Source organism: Hesperophylax consimilis, chromosome 3, assembly GCF_061612785.1.
Source record: "Hesperophylax consimilis isolate HC1 chromosome 3, BYU_Hcon_1.0, whole genome shotgun sequence".
In the NCBI taxonomy this organism is placed as follows: Eukaryota; Metazoa; Arthropoda; class Insecta; order Trichoptera; family Limnephilidae; genus Hesperophylax; species Hesperophylax consimilis.
In genome coordinates, this window is record NC_142838.1 from 12,924,624 (window position 1) to 12,947,283 (window position 22,660).

Below are 22,660 nucleotides of genomic sequence, written 5' to 3' on the forward strand. Positions count from 1 at the left end.
TTAACAGTCGGCGGAGGTCGTGTCTCACCTAATACGCATGTGAAAAAGAGAGATGAATATAGTTTCAAGCGAAGCAGTAGCTGTAATCGGGCTCGTTCGCCGATTCATCATGTTACAAAGCGTAAGTGTACGGTTTGTGGTTATAATAATCACACGGCGGTAGAATGTAGATTCAAAAATTATGTATGTAAAATTTGTGGTACTAAAGGTCATTTAGCAAAACAGTGTAAACAGGTGACAACACGTAAAAACGTGAATATTTTGTTATCGGATGGAATGGTTGGTGATGTACTAAGTATTGAGCCATATTATATAGAAGTTTCACTCGACGGAATAAATAATAAATTCATGGTAGATTCTGGAGCATCTTGTAGCGTAATTCCGGAAGAATGTTATCTCAATAAATTCAGCAGTATTGAGTTATTGCACGAAAACGTGAGCTTACGGAGTTTTGACAATACGCTCATTGGTGTGGTAGGTACTTTCACACCGATACTAGAGTATAATGGACTACAACACCGACTAAAAATTATTGTCGTGCGTAGTTCGTCACTTTCGATTTTAGGACGTGATTTCATGAATCTCTTTAACGTGGGGATAACGGGGATCGTTAATTGTGTAAAACAGAATACATTAAAAGAGCGATTAGTGAAAAAATTTCCAGAAGTTTTTACGGATAAAATAGGAAAGTTTAACAAGTACGAAGTGAATTTAACCTTAAAAGATTGTGCTGTACCGATATTTCGTAATCACAGAATAATGCCGTTTGCTTTGAAGGATAAAGTTGAAAAAGAATTAAGTAATTTACTTTCTAACGGTATTATAGAACAAGTTCAGTATAGTGATTTCGCGAGTCCAATCGTACCTGTGATTAAGAAAGATGGTAGCATTAGATTATGTGGTGATTATAAATCTACAGTGAATAATCAGTTATTAATTGACAAGTATCCGTTACCTAGAATTGAGGAATTATTAACCAAAGTGAATGGAGGCAAGGTTTTTGCTAAAATTGATTTAAAATCCGCATATAATCAGTTTGTTTTGAAAAAGGAGTGTAGACGTTTCACAACAATAAATACCCACTTGGGATTGTTTCAATATAAACGTTTAGTGTTTGGGTTAGCACCAGCGCCAGCAGTTTTTGCTAAAGCAATGGCAAATTGTTTATCAGGATTACGGAACATGACGTTCTACTTGGATGATATTATTGTTATAGGAAAAGATGAAGTCGACTTAGAAAAAAACGTGTGTCTCGTTTTAGATAGGTTAAAAAGTTGTAATTTAACGGTGAATAGTGAAAAGTGTGAATTCAATTTAAAAGTTATTGAATTTTTAGGTTATAAAATAAGTGAGCAAGGGATTCAACCGTGTCAGCGGAATAAAGAAGCCATTTTAAACGCGTCAGCGCCTAGTGATTTAAATAAATTGAGAAGTTTGTTAGGTATGGTTAGTTATTATCGTAATTTTATTCCAAACATGGCAGATATATTGTCACCATTATACGATTTACTTAAAAAAGATGTTAAGTTTCAATGGGATACAGAACAAGAAAACAGTTTTGCGATAATAAAAAAAATATTAACTTCGGATAGGATTTTAACGCATTTCGACGAGAATATTCCTGTGAAACTTGTCACGGATGGAAGTTTGAATGGGATCGGAGCAACGTTAATCCATGTATTTAAAAACGGCGTAGAAAGACCAATAGGGTTCGCAAGCAGAACTTTAAATAAAGCGGAAAAAAATTATTCGATTTTGGATATTGAAGCAACAGCTATAATTTTTGGGATTAAGAAGTTTTATCAATATTTGTATGGCAGAGAATTTATTTTAGCTGTAGATAACCAGCCTTTGGTCAGAATTTTCGGTCAGAATAGAGAAATTCCTAAGATTGCGGCGTCAAGATTACAGCGTTATGCAGTTATGTTAGGATCGTTCAATTTTACGATTGAATACGTAAAGTCGAAAAATAATTGTTCAGACTTTCTGAGCAGGTGTCCAATTGAAAAGGTTAGCTGTGAAGATAATATAGAGTCTGGTTACATTAATTATTTTGAAAATAACGGGTTTAATTTGTCTTTAGACGTGATAAGAAGTGAGACCGAAAAGGACGAAATTTTAAATCAAGTAAAACAATTTCTTATCGAGGGTTGGCCAGCATCAGTAAAAAAGGCACAAAATGTTAATTTTATTAGAGTTTTTTGGGAAAAAAGGTTGGAATTGTCATTGATAAATGGGTGTATTTTATATCAACATAGAGTTGTTATTCCTGAGTCTTTAAGACAAGAAGTTTTAACACTTCCACCCCGGACCGGGGTTATAATTCTACACTAACTAGAGTTTTAAGCTGTATCTAGATGGTTTTTTACACCATATAACAAATAATTTAGGTAATCTTAGAAAAACTATTCAGCTATCGATCTGCATTTAAAAAATTTATATCGCATTACTACTTTTTAAGATATTAAATAAATTACATCTAAATCTGATAGAATATTTTTTACGGGGCGGGACTTTATAAACGTTTCCACGAACTGGACGAAGATCCTGCCGAAGCCGGTAGCCGAAAGATAAATTTTGCATTGTAATAAAAAGGGCTACACCGTTATAATTGAGTCACGCTAGTATTCTTATTATCACTTTACCATTTTGCTTTACCTAATGATTGACCGGAATTGAAATGGGAGAGGCGGTAACTGGACAATTTTTAAGGGATAGTAAGTAATTTCTTAGTTATTAATGAAAAGGACTTAATCCGAATCGGTGACACAGCGCTTCTCATATGTCCTTTTGAAATACTAAGATATTCACTTGGCGGTCCCAGACCATTTCGTCTGGGTAACATCCGGCGCAGGTGTCCTTATACATTCTATGAGCAACACATTTTAGGAACACAATTAAAATTGCATCCGTCTCTGTTTGTCGTATGAAATACAAATAGACCAGAAAGAGACAATTATTTTTTTAAATTTGTTGGAATTTGGAAGATAGAACTTGCTCAAAAGTTTAAAGTACAGTATGATTGAAGACTGCAGCGAATAAATAGTGTTTTCGGTTATTGCTAACTTGTGTTTTGGTGTTAAATAATTCTCTTTGGGAACGGACCAGTTTCACAGTGCTACGGGCGTCTTCAGATTGGTAAGTACATTTATCTTATGCAATGGCGTATAAAAGTATATGTTTCAGGGGTGTTAACTAACTAACTAACCATCACGCCGTTTCCCCGCAGGGGTAGGCAGAGAGGACGGACCGCCAAACAACTCGGTCTTGGCACACACTCTTTGCCTCATTCACATTCATACATCGTCTCATACATACTCTTCTATTTTTCTGACTCTTGACATGACCCGACTCAAGTATCTGATTCACTTGATCGTGCCATGTCTTCCTCGGGCGTCCCCTACTTCTTACACCATTCACACTTGCGTCATATATTCTCCTTACGCTCCTTTCTTCATTCATTCGCTCTACATGCCCAAACCATCTGAGGGTCCCTTTCTTAATTTTACTCATTACGCTCACATCAGCCTTGCATTCTTTGCGGATATCCACATTACTCACACGATCATACATGGTTTTACCACACGTACGCCTCAGGGATCTCATCTCTACAGCATTCAGCCTACTTTCATCCTTCCTCTGCCAGTTCCATGCTTCACTGCCATACATCAGGGTAGGTACCAGCACTCCATTGTGGACTGCCAGCTTTGCTTCTTTGGACAGCTTTTTGTTGGCGCCTACGGCATTTAACCCACCATTTATGGAGTTACCTGCATTCACCCTTCTTTCAATATCCCTATCAGCCTTCCCATCTCTCGTAAACATACTTCCCAAATACACAAACTCATCCACTTGCTCCAAGTATTCATCATTCACAACTATATTGCACACTGTTTTCATACTCTCTCTTTCAAATACCATGACTTTGGACTTACTTACATTCATAAACATTATTTATTCTCCACAATATTAAAATATTGCATTTTAATAGTTTGCTTTTATTGATGGTATCAGTGTCAAAATTTCTCGGTGTATTATTATTATAACTGCATATTATTGCAGCTTGTTTTTGCGCTTTTACTCAAAATGTTCATTTGGTTCCCATATTCTTTTATTTTATGATAAAAATTATTATATTAATTCTAAATTTATTTTCATGTAAACATTATGTATTCCATTGCTCAAACCATACAATTTATAGAATAATCGTACTACTAGTAGTACTAATAGTACCTACTAGTTTTTCACGCATTAGAATATGACCATATGATTTAAATAGCGCCGTTTTTGTGAAAATTCACCTCAAGAAGCGTTAAATTTAGTCTTACATTAATTATAATTAACAAAAAGGTATCATTTAATTCTTTTCTTTATGTGAAATAATAATTTCAAGATGTTTTTGTTATTTATTTTATTTTATCTTCGTTATTTGATAGATCATTAAAAACATAAAAATGTAAACACATAATCAACGGAAGGCACCCATGGTTATTTTTTGGATGCATAAATTTTCGATTTGAGATATTTTGAGAATATCAATCTCAGATGGGAAGGCTGATAGAGATATTGAAAGATGGGTAAATGCAGGTAACTCCATTAATGGAGGACTGAATTCCGTTGGCGCCAACAAAAAGCTGTCTAAAGAAGCGAAGCTAGTAGTCCACAGTGGAATGCTTGTACCTACCCTGATGTATGGCAGTGAGGCATGGAACTGGCAGATGATGATGATGAAAGTAGACTGAATGCTGTTGATATGAGATCCCTGAGGAGTATGTGTGGTAAAACCATATTTGATCGTATGAGAAATGTGGAAATCTGCAAAGAATGCAAGGCTGATGTAAGTGCAATGAGTAAAATTACAATATGCCCATGCTATTGATTATATTACGACTGGCAATTTAATGTTATTTTTCTTGGAAGCCTCGAACCAGGTGAAGGTAGTTATAATGTGTTGATTGTTTTGAGAAAGGAATTGTGGAGCGGGAAAACGAAAAATTAAAAACAATCATTGATTATAAATTTTATGAATAAAAGTGTTGTTTTCTAATACACTACACATATATTAATAGTAGGGGCAGGTAGGTAGGTACTTACGACTTTTAGAAAACCTATTTTGGATAAAACGAGTAATCGCTCTAAGGAGAAAATTTAGTTTTTTGTGCTCGCTATAACCAAGTTTGACTGTATATATATATTCATATATCGTCTCATATATATATATATATATATATGAGACGATATATGAATGTGAATGAGGCAAAGAGTGTGTACCAAGACCGAGTTTTTGGCGGTCTGTCCTCTCTGCCTAGGTACCCCTGCGGGAAACGACGTGATGATTAGATATTTAGTTAGTTATTATTGAAAAGTAAGTGGGTTGATGCTACATAATTACTTTTTTCTGATTACAGATTGCAGGCTCTGATTGCAGATTCAGTTACGATATCAAGTTTACCTACTTACTTTTTAAATTTACACAATTCTAAAAAAATGCCCAAAAAATTTTTAAACGCTGAGCAGGTGCGAGCGTTATTAGAGAAAGACTCTGGTAGTGATGAGTCAAACAGTGATTTTGAATTTGAAAACATTCAAAACACATCGGACATTGAAGATCATGTTTCTTTTGAAAGTTCTTCTGAAAGTGAATCCGACACCTCTGACGAAGATGCCGAAAAGATTACTGATGAAACGGAAGAAAAATCTTTTACTTCCAAATCTGGATTTAAGTGGAGTTCCGTTCCTCCGACACAATCCCGTAGTAGGCAACACAATATTGTTTACTCTCGTCCTGGCCTGACAAATGAAAGCAAAAATATTTCATCTATTGGAGACGCATTTTCATTGTTTATTACTGACGATATTCTCAAAGAAATAGTTACTGAAACCCAACGTTTTTGTGTGAGGGAAAACAAGGGCACAGCCGATGATGCATCAATTTCTACGGATGAAATTAAATCCTTTATCGGCATATTGCTTGCTGCTGGGAGAAACCGTTGCAGAAAGATGCAGTTGAAAGAGTTGTGGACAACGAATGATCTATTTAGGCAATTTTTTTATACAGCAGCTATGTCTAGAGATAGATTTGCATTCTTATTTAGTACTCTACGATTTGATGATAGAGTGACTAGGCACGAAAGAATCGCACAAAGTGGGACAAAACTGGAGGCGATAAAATCAATTTATGAAAATTTTAACGCAGCTTGCACTAGAAATTACTCCCCGGATTCCCACATCACCGTAGACGAACGTTTGGCGACGTACCGGGGATCATGTCCTTTCCGTGTATACATGAAAAGCAAACCTGGACGATACGGAATTAAAATATGGGTGGCAGCTGATGCCAAAACAGCCTATATTTTAAATACTCAAGTATACACGGGCAAAATTGGCAATGCCCGAGAAGTAAATCAGGGGTTACGAGTCGTAACTGACTTAGTAGCACCATATTACGGTTCTGGAAGAGGTGTTACGACAGACAACTTTTTCACGTCAATACCTCTTGCCAATAAATTATTGGATAATAATTTGACGCTGACTGGTACATTGAGGTCGAATAAAAGAGAAATTCCAAAAGAATTTTTACCTTCTCCGCAAAGGGAATTACATACAAGCCTTTTTGGTTTTACCGATGCACTTACAATTGTTTCTTATGTGCCGAAAAAGAAGAGTGCAGTGGCTCTTCTTTCAACCGAATTCCACGACGACAAAATTTCATCAGCGTCAGAGTCAAAAAAGCCAGATATAATATTACATTACAACTCAACAAAGGGGGCTGTAGACACCGGGGACAAAATGACAAGGGAATATTCCTGCGTTAGGTCGACAAGAAGGTGGCCATTTCGTATTTTCATGGAGATTTTAGATATGGCTGCCTTGAATGCTTATGTTATTTGGATCACTAAATATCCAGAATGGCATTCAAATGACCGAAGCAGACGAAAAATCTTTATCAGGGAGTTGGCCATGGACTTAGTGAAAAACAACATTAAAAGTAGAAAAGAAAGCGGTGTAAAATTTCACAAAGCGCAGCAATACGGCTTCGAATTATTTGAAAAAGTTATGCCGAGCACAAGCGACGATATTGTATTAAATGAAGTACAAGTTTTACCTACCAAGGCAATACGAAGACGGTGTTATCTTTGCCCGCGCAACATTGATAGAAAAACTAAGCTGTGTTGTTATACTTGCAGGAAATCTATTTGTGTTCTGCACAGGGTCCAAGAAAATTTTTGTACTAACTGTAAAACTATCAAGGACATTGCCAATAATGAATGTTGTTAAAATAATAAAAGTTGCTTAGGACGGATCTTTTGACAGATTTTAAACAATTCATCAAATTTTGATGTTAATTTTCAGGTTCTGCGAAAGTTCTATTCAAGTTCCGATATTATTTCAGTTCTGTGAAGTACCTGGCCTATACTGATATCATAACAGAACTTGAATAGAAATTTCATAGAACTTTAAAATTAACAAACAATCTGTCATTTTTGTAATAAGCATATCCGACCTTTAGAAATTTCTTCTATTATTCACTTTTTCTAGTATTTTTGCTGTTTCTTTTCAAGTCATCACTATACTAATGGTGCCATGATCTGCAATTTTAGGTTTGTCTAGTATTTTAGAATTTGTTCACGTTCATTTGATTACACAAACTCAATTAGTGTACTGGTTGTTTGTGTTATCTTGGTGTATTCTCAGTCGAATTGTTTCATTTTTAAAATGATCACGTTGGAAAATATTTTGCATAAAAATCCGTTTTGTTTATTTCATATTAATATTATAGTTTTTAATAATAAATTACGTGTATTTTAAATAATTAAAGCATTCATGATAGTGCATGTAGTCACTTACTAACATTTGGTAAATGAACAACATATTTTTCTATAAGAAAACAAACATTTTTCGACCATATCTTTTGTGCTTTTAATCATTTCTCTGTTTATCACTTTTTTATAAGAAGTCCCTCTACTGTTTTAGACGTGGTGCACTTTTCTCATTTTCCATTTAAATTTATGTATAAAGGTTTCAATTGCTCAAAGCATAGTGGTCATTTGGAAATTGTTAATTTATGCGATTGTTTATTGATAACTTGATATCAATTTTACAATGTTTTCCAGAACATCTAGTTCACTTTTGCAGTCTTGTGCAATAAGTATATATCCAGGAGTCATTACGCTATAATATCTTACAAGTGAAATGTTGTCAAAAACCGGACATAATATCCAATAGTTACTGTACCTTCTTATAACATTATATTTTATGTTTTTCCATCAAATTACGCAAAAATTGTGTTGTTAACGTCAGCTTGTTTTTGTTTTGTCTTCTTTTATAAATATGATCCCAATTTTAGATTAGATTATTTCTTGGTAATCACTTTGCATTTCATTTTTTCATACAATTTATTCTGGAGTATATTTATTCGATTTACCAATAAATTAAAGTTTGGGATATGTATGTACCAAAATTAATAGCTGACAGAATTATTCGCTATTTAATAATGCTGATTTTATTCCATGTTGTTTGGGTTTAACTTTCATCGTGTTGTGTGTGTTTTTCTAAATTGTGAATTTTTATTTAAAAAGTTATTGTCTTCTAGCTAGGTTATAATTTTCGTTTATTTCATCTTCAATTTTGGGAACTCGTGCCGTGTGTATATGTTACATTCCACTTGCTCAAGAAAAAAAATTCTTTGTAATAATACGATAAAGAGTAAATATCTTACATTTCAAGTTGTGATTTTCATCACGCGATTTGTGTATAATATGTAAATATAACGATCGTCCAGTTGATTAGTCAGACATCTCCGAAGAATCGGAATTTGAGTTGAGTATACAGTTATATGTAAAATGAAAAAACAAACAAAATATATGTTTTCTGGGTTATTTGTAGAAAATTTAAAAATGTCGTACTAATGTACCGAACCGTTATACTTCCCGGTGTTATTTTTTTATAGCATATTTAATTTATAAAATACAGACACATGTAAATAATATTTGGTTTATGGCGAGCATTCGAACATTGCTTTCCTCATTATCTCAAAACTTTGTATTTAGAGATGTCTGACTAATCAACTGGATGATCGACATGTCTTGTTTACCAGTAATAGGTATGTTCATTATACTATATGTGTAATAATTTTTGCTAATATCTAATGTTTGTTTCATAAAACTCATTTATTATAAAGTAGGTACCTACCTTATGTGTTTCCAAAATGTTGAGGTGTATTTTTGTAAAAATATAATATTTTGAGGTGTGTTTTTTGTCTTTTTGTAAATTTCTTCATTTTACTACGATATTATGTGTGTAAGATATTTTAAAATTATATTAAAATTATGTTTTATATTACGAATGTCTTTTTCTATTTTCTATTATAATTTTGCAATTTTCAGTTTATTTAATCAATCCCTATAAATGGTCACCATAAAAGAGATAGCCTCCTAGTATGATGACGTTTCTATTCTAAATGGTGGTTTTTGTTCAGGGCAATACTGAACGCATTTCCCATCCTTGGCCGTGCGGAAAATATATTATATTAAATGCATTATATTTTATGAATTATTTATGAAATATCACATAATTATTGAATTAATTTGCGCTTGCTGGGATTTTGAACCCGCGACCCAGAATCTCAACCATTTGACCATGGGGGCCGTCATTACTAAGAAAAAGAGAGAAATTCTCCGGTTTCTCATATGTATCCTATTACGAGTTTATAAATACCGTTTCCAGATCTCTCATAAATATTGTTTATCAAAAACGGGGAATTCTCAGGCTACAATAAAAAAATATTTATTTCAAGATTGGATTTCAATACTTTAAAAATACCTTATTTTTAACAATTTGAAGTTATTAAAAATACCTTATTTTTTACAATTTTATTTGATAAAACATTACAAAACAAAACCATTCACCGTTAAAAATGTAAAACATACCTACATAAATGGATCAGTGAAAAACTATAAACTCAATATATACCTATTCAAGCAAACGCATCATTTATGATTACAGGTTAACTGCGGCACGATGCTAGATGATACTCTAAATGAAATTATAATAAAAACAATCAGAAATAAGATATTAATTATTTTTTTTTTTGTAAACTAATGTTTAAGACAAGAATTTTTTTTCATAGCACAAAGGGTAACATTTATTTATAAGCAATAATTATTAGCTTGAAACACTCATCCACATTGAAAAATCTCCCGAGAAAAGATACATAATAATAATAAGAATAATTGTAGAAATAAAATAATTTAATACCTACATTAAATATCAACATACAACATTTGTTTCAAAATATTTAACATCCGTACCTAGTTTAGTAGTACGTAGTAGTTTTCATAAACTATAAAAGTAAAAAATACATATCCATCATTTACAGACCACCCTATGCAAGAAACTAGCCACCCACGTCGACGCTTAATCGCCAATCGGCAGTCGAGATTCGGAAACGAGGCGCGATGCTTGCTACGTACCCGCCTTCTCCGTTTTCTTTGAAAACATATGCGTTATGGTCTAAATTCATTAGAACATTAATTATGACTTTATTTATGAAACGATTTTGATAATGACTACTGAAATATGTAATATATACTTCCCTCTAATTATAACCAAAACAAATTTCATCGAATTATGTCATTAACACCTTTTAATAAGCAAAACAAATTGGGGGACTGAGTGACCCCGCTTCGGATCCAATGTGATTTTTTTCTTTCCGGGACGAAAGGGTTAAAGATGTTACACAGATCTCATTTAGGGGTTTTTAAGACTAAAGGCATTGCGAAAAGCTTTGTCTGGTGGCCAAAAATTAATCTAGATTTGGAGAAAATAACAGAAAATTGTAGAGATTGTTTAGAAATTAAACCAGAATCACAAAAGAGTTCATTAGCAGTATGGCCTTATGAACCTGAAGTATGGTTCAGGGTGCATATTGATCATGGTAGCTTACATAATAAAAACTTTTTAATTGTGATAGACTCTTCTTCGAAGTGGATCGAGTGTCTGGAAGTGAACAGTCTGTCTTCAAAAGAAAATGTTGAAGTACTTCATAGATTATTTTCACAATTTGGTTTTCCAGCAACTTTAGTTAGTGATAATGGTACGTGTTTTTGTTCTGAGGATTTTGAAAATTTTTGTAAGAAAAATGGTATGAAACATATTACTAGTCCAGTTAACCACCCGAGTAGCAATGGGCAAGCTGAGAATGCTGTTAAAACCTGTAAAAATTTTCTTAAAAAAATTTGTAAAAATAACAGATTTCCTTCAGATTATAAAGAAAAGTTAGGTAACTTTTTAACTGACTATAGAAATACCGTTCATGCAACAACAGGGTGTGAACCATCTGTATTATTAATGGGAAGAAAAATTAGAACAGTATTTGACTCTCTGATTCCTAGGAAGGTTGAGGAAAGAACGAATACTTCAAGTTCTACTCGTCAACAAAAAGTAATAAGAAAGGTTATTCAGAGTCAAGTCAATCAGAAAAGACAATATAAGGGTAGAAATAAGTCAGATTTGAATATAGGTCAGAAAGTGATGACTAGAGATTTCAGAGCTCAGGGTAATAGGTTATGGGTCCCTGGGGTTATTGTTGAAAAAAAAGGTAGAAAAATATATATCATAAAAATTAACAAGTCTAATATGGTGTGGAAAAGACATTTAGACCAGATAAAGAAATTACATGTTTCATGGCAGGAGGGAGATAAGCCGGAAGTCGGTACGTCTGACACTAGGGAACTGTCGATGGATGAAGTTAATCTCTCAGGTATGTTACGTAATAGAAGTGACTCTAATACTGTTTCTCCATGTTTCAGGTCTAACCCATGGCAGGGAAGACTTCGGCCAAGATGAGGACCTCGCAGTCCAGGAGGAGGAGTGGACGGGCGACGAGACAAGAGAAGGGAAGCAGAAAGAAACGCGGCATATGATAGTTAATTTTATTAAAAAAAATATGTTGTGTTAATTGTTTAGTAAATGAAATATATAAAATAAAATTGTAAATGAAATATGTAGTAATAGGGTATGATATATATAGATAGGGGCATTCAATTTTAGTAGGGGAGGATGTAAGAAAGGTTTTTGGTGGTACGCCTGCTTGTTGAATGCGTAAGAGCGAGATGACTGATAGGGGTATAAAAGATGACGGATGCATCTGCTCGCCCTCTTTACCAAACCGACAGCTCAGAGATAAGACGTAGACAATCCGCACTTAATTGTTAATAAATCATTATATTGGAACACGCGTTCTATTATTGTGTTCCCACCAAGTCTGTAAATAACCGTCTAACAGTTATTTAACAAATCCCAAAAGCAAACAAAACTATATTTCAAAAAGGACCACACTACATGGCCATTAAAGTATATAACAACCTTCCACGTAGCATCAAACAAATAACCGACATACTTAAATTTAAATCATCACTAAAAACATTTCCTTTAAACAAATTTCACTACACCTTAAATGAATACCTTACATAAATTAAGTACCTGTTTTTTTATTTACATACATTTGTTAACATTTAATTGTTGTGTTATGTAATATAATGTGTATTTGTTGGGTTAGCTGGAAGAAATAGGATGTAACCTATAAGCTATACCCTTTGTACTCTGTATTTTTGTGCAGTACATATTTTTTTGAATTTTGAATTTTTCAAAAACAATTTTTAATAAATTCTTCCACATGTCGTCACTGGTCACTCAGTGGAGTAACCACCCAACCTCTCACACATCGACAATAGCTGTCCAATTCCTATTGATTTTCTATGTTTCGTGTTGACAAAAAAACATCAAAAATGTCACCGGAGATTAAAATTTAATTAACATTTTGTACTCCAAATAATGTCACGATTCACTGGTTAAAGTAAGTCAAGTACCTCCCTTAACATCCTGTATATTTAAGTACGAACCTGCATCTGGACAGATTGGCAGTTGACGAACTCGACGCTGGAGACCAGCGACTCGAAGACCACGGCGCACTTGGTGCATGAGTCCAGCACAATGCTGTTGATCTTGCCCTTCACCGAGAGCGCACTGTCGCGGCACTTGAACATGTACACCACATTGTTCATCTCGGCGTTCTCAACTAGCAGGCCCGAGTTGCCCTTTTGGTATTCCTGCAAACAAATAGAAACAGAGAATAAGTCAAAAGGTTTCATTTATAAACATTCATTCAATTTTATTGGAATAACTTTGAAGGTTATACCCATCAATGTAATATTAATCATTGAAGAAAATAATACTAATAAATCTAAACGAAACAGAACAAGACACAGAAAATAAAAAATCGGATATGTTTATCTGAGACACTATCTAGGTTACAAATAAATTCATAAGAACTTTGTATTCATTCAAAAAGATAGCAGCCAAAAATATGGGAGAAATTAGTTGGAAGATAATATTATGGTTAATTCTGAATTTGAAATATGAGATCGAAAAAGATGACGTAAAAAAATTAGGGAACAATGGCCGAGTGGATTGTCCCAGTAAGACAGAGATCCTGGGTTCAATTCCCAGTTACCTTTTTATTTTCTGCATCTTGTTCTGTTCACGTTTCCATTAGATTTATTAGTATTATCTTCTTCTTCAATGATTAATTATTCATTCAGCTTGCAAAACGAAATGAACTCTGATATTGATGTTAAGTCATTATTTGATAAATAAACAAGTGTTACTTTCCGTTGGTTAGTCGGTTACTCTAATGATAAAGATTTATTTCCACTTACTTGTGACATATTTTTTTTATTATGTTGCATTGACTCTTAAAGTTGTATAATTTGCATTTTGGTGAATCTTACGGCAAGATCTAAACCTTTTATACACTCAGCTCAAATTCGAGTTCTAATAAAAGTAACCATAGTTGGCGCGTTGTTATCGTTGAAATCCTACAAATGTGTAGAGGGGTATCACGAATTTGTCAAAATTAAAATTTCATTTATTTTCTATGAGTCCTGCATTCCTAACAGAGAATTTAATGTTACAAAAAATATTTAATTTAATTATTTAATTGCCAAACCAACTTACAATGAGCCACTTCTTGCCATCCCTGGTGAACACGGGGGGCTTCTCGATCTGGCCAGAGCCGGGGGTGGGAAGGGCCTTGGCGAAGGGCTTGGGGGCTCCCACGGGGGTCTTGAAGGGCGCAGGGCCCTCGCGCAGAGTCGTGTTCTTGTGCGTCTGCATGTCGGAAGTCACCTTCTTCAGACCTACAAATTTTCACAACAGCCATGTCAGTTTTTGGCTCCGTTTAGCATTTATTACATTTATTTTTAGACAGGATTCAGCAGTCATTAACCAGTGGAACGCCGATGGGTCTCTGGAGAACATGCAAGCATTCTAATATGATCTTTATTAGAATAATTTGCGATACGATTTTGACTTTAATGCTTTGAAAAATGTATGAAAAACTAAATCACCGTCGTTTGGGCTAATAAAATGTTAGGTTCCACTAACATTTTTCTGTTTTATGCTCCAACCTTTAACAGGTTAGAGATGAAGAATTCAATATAGATTATCAACTGATTAATGTTACAAGGAATTTGTACAAAATGAAATTATTGAGTCAAACACAAAACTGTGACCATAGAATAAACATGAACACAAGAAAAGCCTTGTCTGTGAGTGAAGGCACTTCTAGTTTTCTTCTTTATTATATGACTGTGATGATAACAATGGGTGCAAAAGTGATACAAATGGGTTTTGTTATAAAAGATTGCTTACTTGTGTGCAAAATAATTAATAAAGTATGTGAAAGCTGGAAGAATGGAAGCGAAAAGCAGGACAATTTGTCAGTGTTGTTTGAGAATAATTGAATTGAATTTAATAATTTATTTCAATAAAAAAGCAGTCTTAATTTAATAAAACATTTAAATTAATAAATGGGAAAGATTTGAATAAAAGAACTCACTCTTGGTGATATCCGCTCCCTGGTTGATTTGAGCAAAGAGTGCATTGCGTTCTTCGCCTGAATTGTCGGCCGCCCCAAAGTCCACCTCGGGCAGGCACGGGGGCGGGGGCGGGGGCGGCATCCCACCGGGCGGGGGGGGGGGGCAGGACCCTTTGCCTTAACACCAACCAACACATTGCTATTAGCATGTCTTTAATACCAAGAATTAGAGTTTATGCCACCTCGATAGGACAGAGTTCTAACTGCCATCAGAAACAATGAATTAATATTATAATTACTGAGTTATTCAAGTATTGAAATTGCTCTGATTAATACTACAATTTAAAAGTTAAACTAACATTATTCAAGAACTAGCTTTTCTGGTACTCTCAATTATTCAAGCTGGTTTTTTCCTATCATTTCCAAAGGGAAAAATATTTCAAAATGTTACACTAAGAAATAAAAAATAAAAATTTAAAATCAAGCATTTGAACTAAATGTGATTGAATGACTTTCGTGGCATTATTTTTTAATAAGATGATGTTAACTAATTTTCACAAAGAACCAATATTTTGAAAATATCCCAAAGCCGCTAATAAAAGCAAAACATACACAGATAGTGAGATTGTTATAATATGTATTAAAGAAAAGAAATTCTTCAATCTTTCAAAGAGAATAATGAAATATTGTGTTAAAACCATTCAAATGCTAGCACCTGAAAGTAGACATTGCTGGGCGCTGTAAGATAGTAATTATTATCAGAACTAAAATAGCAGTTGTCGGCAGTCTAGGGGTTAAAGTTCATAATGTATTAAAATAAAAAGATTTTAACAACCAAATACAGCACGTTTGCCTGTTAATATAACATTTAACGTATTAGTGTAAAAGTAAAAAAAAATCTACGACCAAATTTAAATAAGTAACTAACCATCACGCCGTTTACCGCAGGGGTAGGCAGAGAGGACAGACCGCCAAAAAACTCAGTCTTGGCACACACTCCTTGCCTCGTTCACATTCATACATACTCTTCTATTATTCTGACTCTTTACATGGCCCGACTCAAGTGTCTGATTCACTTGATCGTAACATGTCTTCCTCGGGCGTCCCCGACTTCTGCTACCATTCACATTTGCGTCAAAATTAACCTACACTTAACGTTTACTGTATCTAGCGTCCCTTTCTTAATCTTACTATTTACGCTTACATCAGCTTAGCCCTCTTTGCGGATGTCCACATTTCTCACACAATCATACATAATTTTACCACACATCGCGTCGGGGATCTTATTTCTACGGCATTCAGTTTTAAATAATTTCACTCAAAAACATTGGCATAAAAACTACGCCTTTTTAGAATGGTCAGCAATGATAAGTGTTTCATAAAATGTATGGATCTAATTGAGAGAAAGTGCCATCAACAGAAATGAAAGTGAATTGGAAATAACTAGAAAAAAGACAATACAAGATGAAAAAATAGCAATGCATACCTGTATTCTAAAACATAAAAAGAGGAATTTGAAATAAATATTTGTTGGAATTGAATTTCAATATAGGATATATTCCATGTCCCAAACCGTATACAAAACTGAGACTTTAGTTTTCAGTTGAAATTTTTGTTTATCAGTTAATTTTGTGATAAAACTGAAAAAAGACTATATATTTTCCGAAAACTATTTGCTTAAGACTCTCAAGATGAAATGGTATAAATTTATTTTTTCGTAGACTTTTAAATATATTTTGTCTCTGTATTTTATATACTCTTACTTTTTTATATTATATTCTGTCTCCCTCTGTCCTCCTATCCAGGGTGTATCGGCACGAACCTGACAAATTTTAACCAGCTATTCCTTAGCACATTTGGAGTAAAAAATGTTATGGGCACTTTACTGTCCGGTAACATTTTTTTTTAACAAAAAATTTACTATTCATATTTTCACCACATGTCACCACTGTTTTATCCTTTGTCAAAGTTTGAAAACCCACCTGGCAATATTTTATTCGAGTTTCGTTGAATAATATACGTACGTACCTACATTAGCGCGCTTTTACGATCACAACGAAATGGCATGGCACCATTCGTCTCAATTTTAGCTATTATTATTTAGTGTGTATGAAAGAGCGAACACGCTTTTTGACACACTTGCTAATAACAGCTGTTGAACACGAGAAACAATGCCAATGACAGTGACGGAGTGTGGATTTTTTGATCATTTTTTGTTTCTTAATTGAAAAAAATGTTACCGGACAGCAAAGTGCCCATAACATTTTTTACTCCAAATGTGCTAAGGAAAAGCCGGTTAAAGTTTGTCGGGTACGTGCCGATACACCCTGTATACAAGCCCATTTTTTGTCTTAGTTTTTAGCTTTTAATTAACATCCTGATGAAGCTTAACTGAAGCGAAACGGGTAGATGTGAAAATTAAGTGGTTATTAAACAAAGTATTTTATTTAATTATAGGTAAAAATTTAATTTATAAAGTAGAGTTTTTTCTAAGTTTGAAGAAGCACCTGTTACATGTAATCGCAGTGGTAGTGCCAGTTTGATCTGATGGTTTGAACAGGATTTCCAGTAAGAGTATGAGAGAAACAAACCAATGTATGCATGCTTACAAATCGTCGCCATTCAGGCAAAAGCCACCAACCCTCATGCACAAGTTTTGAGATATCTAAATTTGAATGTTAGAGACACAATCTTATTTTGATGTGGGTAGATAAAAACTTAACATTACAAAATCTTTAAAACGGTATTTTAATGTTTAGGAAATGTAATGAATATTATTTATTTTTTAAAGAAAGGTAATTTTTCCCGGGTTTCGAATAACCTTACAATATTTTAAAATCTCCTACTACATGCCACAGTAAGCTTAAAATGTTGCTTGTGTTGTGATGGAGAACTTAGCCAGCCGAGGAATTGAACTCACGACGCCTGGGTGGGGAAGCAGACGCGATATCAACTCAGCCACTGGCCGGTTGACATATTTAAGATTTTGAATTTGCAGTATCTCAAAAGTGTGTGTTGTGGTTTGGTGACTTTTGCCTGAACGGTGATGAAATTGTAACCGGATAAAACAGAAGTGGCAAAACAGAACATGGTAAAATAATAGGTTAGGTTAGGTTAGGTTGTTGTTTGTTCTTTTTCTTCAATGTCCTGTTTTGTCACTGTTCTGTTTTCTCATGAACCCTTACGAATAGAAGGACGACTACTAAAAACCTTACAACTCTTAATAACTCTTTGGGAGTGTGTATATGTAAATTTACCTGACCACACCAGTCCAGTGGTGTGCTGCTGCTTGACAAAAGCCTGCAACTCCTGGAGGGTTTGCACCCAGCTCTTGCACCACTCAACATGCTTCTTGTCCTTCTCTTTCCAGTCCTTCAGCACGCGGTTGGTGTAGAACTGGCCCGCGTCGTTCATCTCCTTGACGTAGGGCGCGGGCGTCGGGCTCTGCAAGATTACAACAAGAATTCCGTGATTTACATTCAAATAAAGAAGACAAGAGTTCCAAAACTCAGACCATGTATGGAAGATTGCAACGAGAATTCTGTGATTTACTTTAAAACAAAAGAGACAAGAGTTTCAAATTTCAGAGCTTGTATGGAATATGGCAACAAGACTTTCGTGATTTACATTCAAATAGAGAATATGTACAGACGTACACATTAGTCTCAATGGTTGGTGGTTTATATTAATTTAAATAAAGAAAGCTTAATGGAATAAAGCTAGAATAATGGACTTGTAATGACTAATAATGTATATAATAAATGAATTTATCAATTCAAGTAGGCACAAATAGGTTTTTAGAAAGACAGTTGATTTTATTTTCAAAAGCAGACATCTGAGGAAATCCTTTCTATTCCTTAAAACCTTTGCCAAAATCAGTTTAATAATGAGAAATAGGTTTAATACCACAGCGACCCATCCCAGAGCGGGAATGCTCTCGGAGATGGCGGAGAGGTGATTGAAGAGCGGGGAGGTACGGTGCTTCTCACGGAACTCCTGGATGGCCTGGATCTGGTTGCTGGTGGGCGCCAGGAGGCCTTGAAGCTGCGAAGCAGCCGGCTGGGCTGACTGCGACGCCAGCGTCAGGTACTGCAGCTGGGCTCTACAATTAACAATAAGGGATAGATAGTATTAATCAAATCTGGTTATGTACACACCCACCATTTTAGGATATCTAAACAAAGTACATCGAAAATTATCAATATAGATATTCGTATTAATCTTTATTCAACACATTTCTGGTGGGTATTTTTTGCGCTGGCGCTACGCTATCTCCGGACGAAAATAAAGGTCCGGCGCGAATTTGTTTAAATCGTTATATCTTCAAAATAATTTAAATATTTTACTTAAAAAAATTCTACATAGTAACTTAACTTACCCAAGCTACGAAAGTACTAATGAAAATCGAATATTATTTGAAATGCAACTCAATTAACCTTGTATGTAATATGTTTATTACGGTCCGCCTATCAGTATTTGCCTATACCTGCTTTCTTTAAATACGCCCAATATCTCTGGCTCGCTTGCACATAGGAGTTGAGTGGGGCAGAACAGAGATAGAGATTTGAATCGGGTTTCACGGTCATAAAACCCTCATTCCAGAAATTGAATTATTACAATGACAAATAATATACTATCCTTTTGTTGAAATACCGATGTAAACTCAGGGCACGAAGATAAATATAAAAAGAAGACTTGCATTATGATTTGATAATTATGTACATATAGTTGAGACATTTACAAAGAGATTGGTATATAATATTCATATAAAAACATTGAATAATTTCTGCCATTCAAATGAGGCTGGCGCAAAAGGTAGAACTACCTTCCCGGTGTTAAGCATCAATCGACCGAACGGGTAGAACTACCTTTCCCGGCCGAAGTGTTTTAATACGTAAGTGAGTTTGCTGCTCATGAATATTTTAAATCATAGTTTAACTTTGCTTACAAATCATATCCGTTATTTTCTCATTTTATTAGGTTAGGTTATTTAGCGTAAAGCGCACTTGTGGTGAAGCTTCATAAAACTGTGCAACACGAATTAACTTCTATTATTATTATTAATGTACTTGAGTCCTACGCTTTTTCTTACCCAGTACATCGACTAGCCATGGAATAATCTATCCAGCCTACGGGCCTTTACCTGCTAGTCTAATTTATTATCAACTATGGATATGGGTGAAACTATTATAACGCGGCCATAATATATATCATTTTATGAAGATATATGTTATGGCCGCGAAAGAGACCCAACGAGGTATATTATGAGGTTGAAGGGAGAGGAGAGGAGAGAGGAACGAGATGGGAAAGAGGAAGTACCTGGCTATTCAATTCTGGAAACGCGCTGTTGTCTATTCTGAATATTTAGTCTCTCTCCAGGGTAGTTCTCTACTATTATACACTCGGCGTAACAAAAAAATGCCACATCTTCGAAAATAAGTTTCAAGCGTAACATTCCCCGACCCTATTTATCTAACCTAAACAGTATTGTTATTGTTAACATTACATTTAAGGATCTCTTATCAGACAATAGTTTCATTTCATAAATAATACAATTTTTCCGAGTACGGGACGTTAAAAAAATGTTGCGCATATATTCTTCACAGGTGCCACAACTTGTGTCATCTTCCTGGGCTATAAAAGGAGCAGTTTAAGTCAAATGTAGGTCATTCAATATCCAAACGTTGAACACACGTGAATGATTAGCGCTAGAAAACAACCCCTTAAAATGGACACCACTGCTGACGAAGCCCCTTAAGTGGTGGCACTACTGCAATCAGGGATGTAACAGTGTGATGTTGCTCGGCAACTAAACTTAAGCCGTTTGATGATTTAAAACGGTTTCAAGGGACTGGTGGCTTCATCGAGAGGCGTGTGTCAGGGCGACGGCGCTGCACATCCAAAAGAGACAATCTAAGTCTAAGACGAAGTCTCATAAGGTTTTGTAATAGGTGCGATTTTTATGACGCCGATTATATATTTGTACAGCGACCCTCGAGGTGATTTTTCTAAATTCGACGCTATACAAATCATTATCCAAATAGTATTATTATCATTATGGAATGAGGTGAAAATAAACTACAAAGTATATTGTGAAAAATCGAAATAAAATTTTTATTAATTATTATTGGCTCTGGAGTCAAGGAGCTCGCCGATCTGCCACAAATATCAATAATTGATATTAAATCATCAAACTTGTAGTATAATAATTCTGAAACTTATTACAATGAACAGGGGTTGAGTAATTGAGACCTAAGAAATTCAATTATTATCAACATTTTTCAAAAGTTCAATGAATTCAAATAAAATATCTTGATAAAAATTTTTTTGTACTATTTATATATTTTATATTACATTTTCAAAATATGATGAGACCTATTAAAAAAAAATTATATAAAGTACTCACTGGAAAGCCTTCTGCACCAAACCGGCGTGGGTGGCCACATCTCCCCCAATCTGGTTGGAGAGGGAGATGTACTGGGAAAGGGGTCCCTGGAAAGAAGAAAATGTTATAAAAGATTGATAAACATGATACCATCATTGCAACTACTAGCTGCTTAAAATCTGCAAAAATGTCATTAAACTCATTCGGTACAGAGAATTCACACCTTCTTCCAAAATTCTCAAAAGGAATATCAAATTAGGTACCTGAATCCTTTGCAATCCATTTCATCCTGTCAAATACGAAGGAGTACAAATTTGTGAAATGTTAATTGAGTCGTCGACTTGCAAAACCCGCTCCAGAATTTATCGGAAATCTGTAGATGTCACAAAAAACTCCTTGGAATAATTAAAAAGAATATATCTTTTATGCTAAATATCAACATAATTATTCTTTTGATATTTAGCAAAAATATTAACTTTTTTTTTTTTATTCAATTCAACCAGAAGAAATTTTAAGAGCAGGTTTTGCTAGTCGACGACTCAATTCAGAGAGTTATTAAAACACATCACGAGAAAAGACTGAAAGTTTTATTATTTATGAAATCTTTTTTCTTGTTGAACAATTACTAAAAAATACAGTAGATAACTGGATTTATTATTTAAAGTATCTAAATGAATATTTCAAAGCTCCATAGCTCATGATAAAAATAACAAGCTGAAAATAATCGAAAATTATTGACGTGAGGAATTTGAAGTGTTGATGGAAAAATTACTGACAGAAAAAGCTGTGCAAACTTCACAATGCCAGAGTTGTCCGTTTGAGAGCTTTGACTGCTTTTCAGATTATCTGTTTTATGGTTGAGATTAAACATGCTTCAACTTCAAAAACAGGTTGTCAATTCCTTCAATGTATCCTAAAACACATTTGACCGGTCAGTGGCCGAGTTGGCATCGCGTTTGAGTCCCACCCAGGCGTAATGTGTTCAATTCCTCGGCTGGCTAAGTCCTCCATAACAACACAAACTACATTTTACGCTTACTGTGGTGGTAGTAGGAGATTTTCAAATATTGTGAGGTTATTCGTAATCCGGGAATGTTCTTCTTTCTTTCAAAAAGAATTTTAAAAAAAAAATTTAATATGTTGCTAGCCAAACTTAAAGCCGGAAATGACAATCTGAAGGTCACGGTCCCTAACGAAGTGGAAGCCAAGAAAAACATAGCAAGATTACAGACGCGAGGAGTGGAAGAAAAAGAAAGTGGAAGAAAGAGCCTGGTTCCATCAGAGCGATTGAAGTAGGAGTCGACGGCCTCCTTGGTCGAGGGGAAAGGCTCTAGACTAGCAAAGCCAGAGATTGCAGGTTCAAATCCCGGAGTGCGCGATTAAATTTCATATGATTA

The 22,660-nt window shown here is 34.6% G+C and overlaps 1 protein-coding gene across 4 annotated transcripts in view; it reads right to left on the reverse strand.

Annotated features, from left to right (window-relative positions):
• The window catches only part of capt (adenylyl cyclase-associated protein 1), a 198,449-nt gene that overhangs the window by 11,494 nt on the left and 164,295 nt on the right, over positions 1 to 22,660 (reverse strand). For 3 of the 4 annotated variants that reach the window (XM_089648292.1, XM_089648279.1, XM_089648299.1), the window contains 6 exons: positions 21,285 to 21,370; positions 18,785 to 18,980; positions 18,136 to 18,322; positions 14,900 to 15,055; positions 14,017 to 14,198; positions 12,903 to 13,109 (listed from right to left, as the gene is read on the reverse strand). In XM_089648292.1, the coding sequence (XP_089504418.1) occupies positions 12,903 to 13,109; positions 14,017 to 14,198; positions 14,900 to 15,055; positions 18,136 to 18,322; positions 18,785 to 18,980; positions 21,285 to 21,370 (1,014 nt within the window). The remainder of the gene's footprint in view (positions 1 to 12,902; positions 13,110 to 14,016; positions 14,199 to 14,899; positions 15,056 to 18,135; positions 18,323 to 18,784; positions 18,981 to 21,284; positions 21,371 to 22,660) is intronic. The other variant, XM_089648286.1, reaches the window with a different exon arrangement.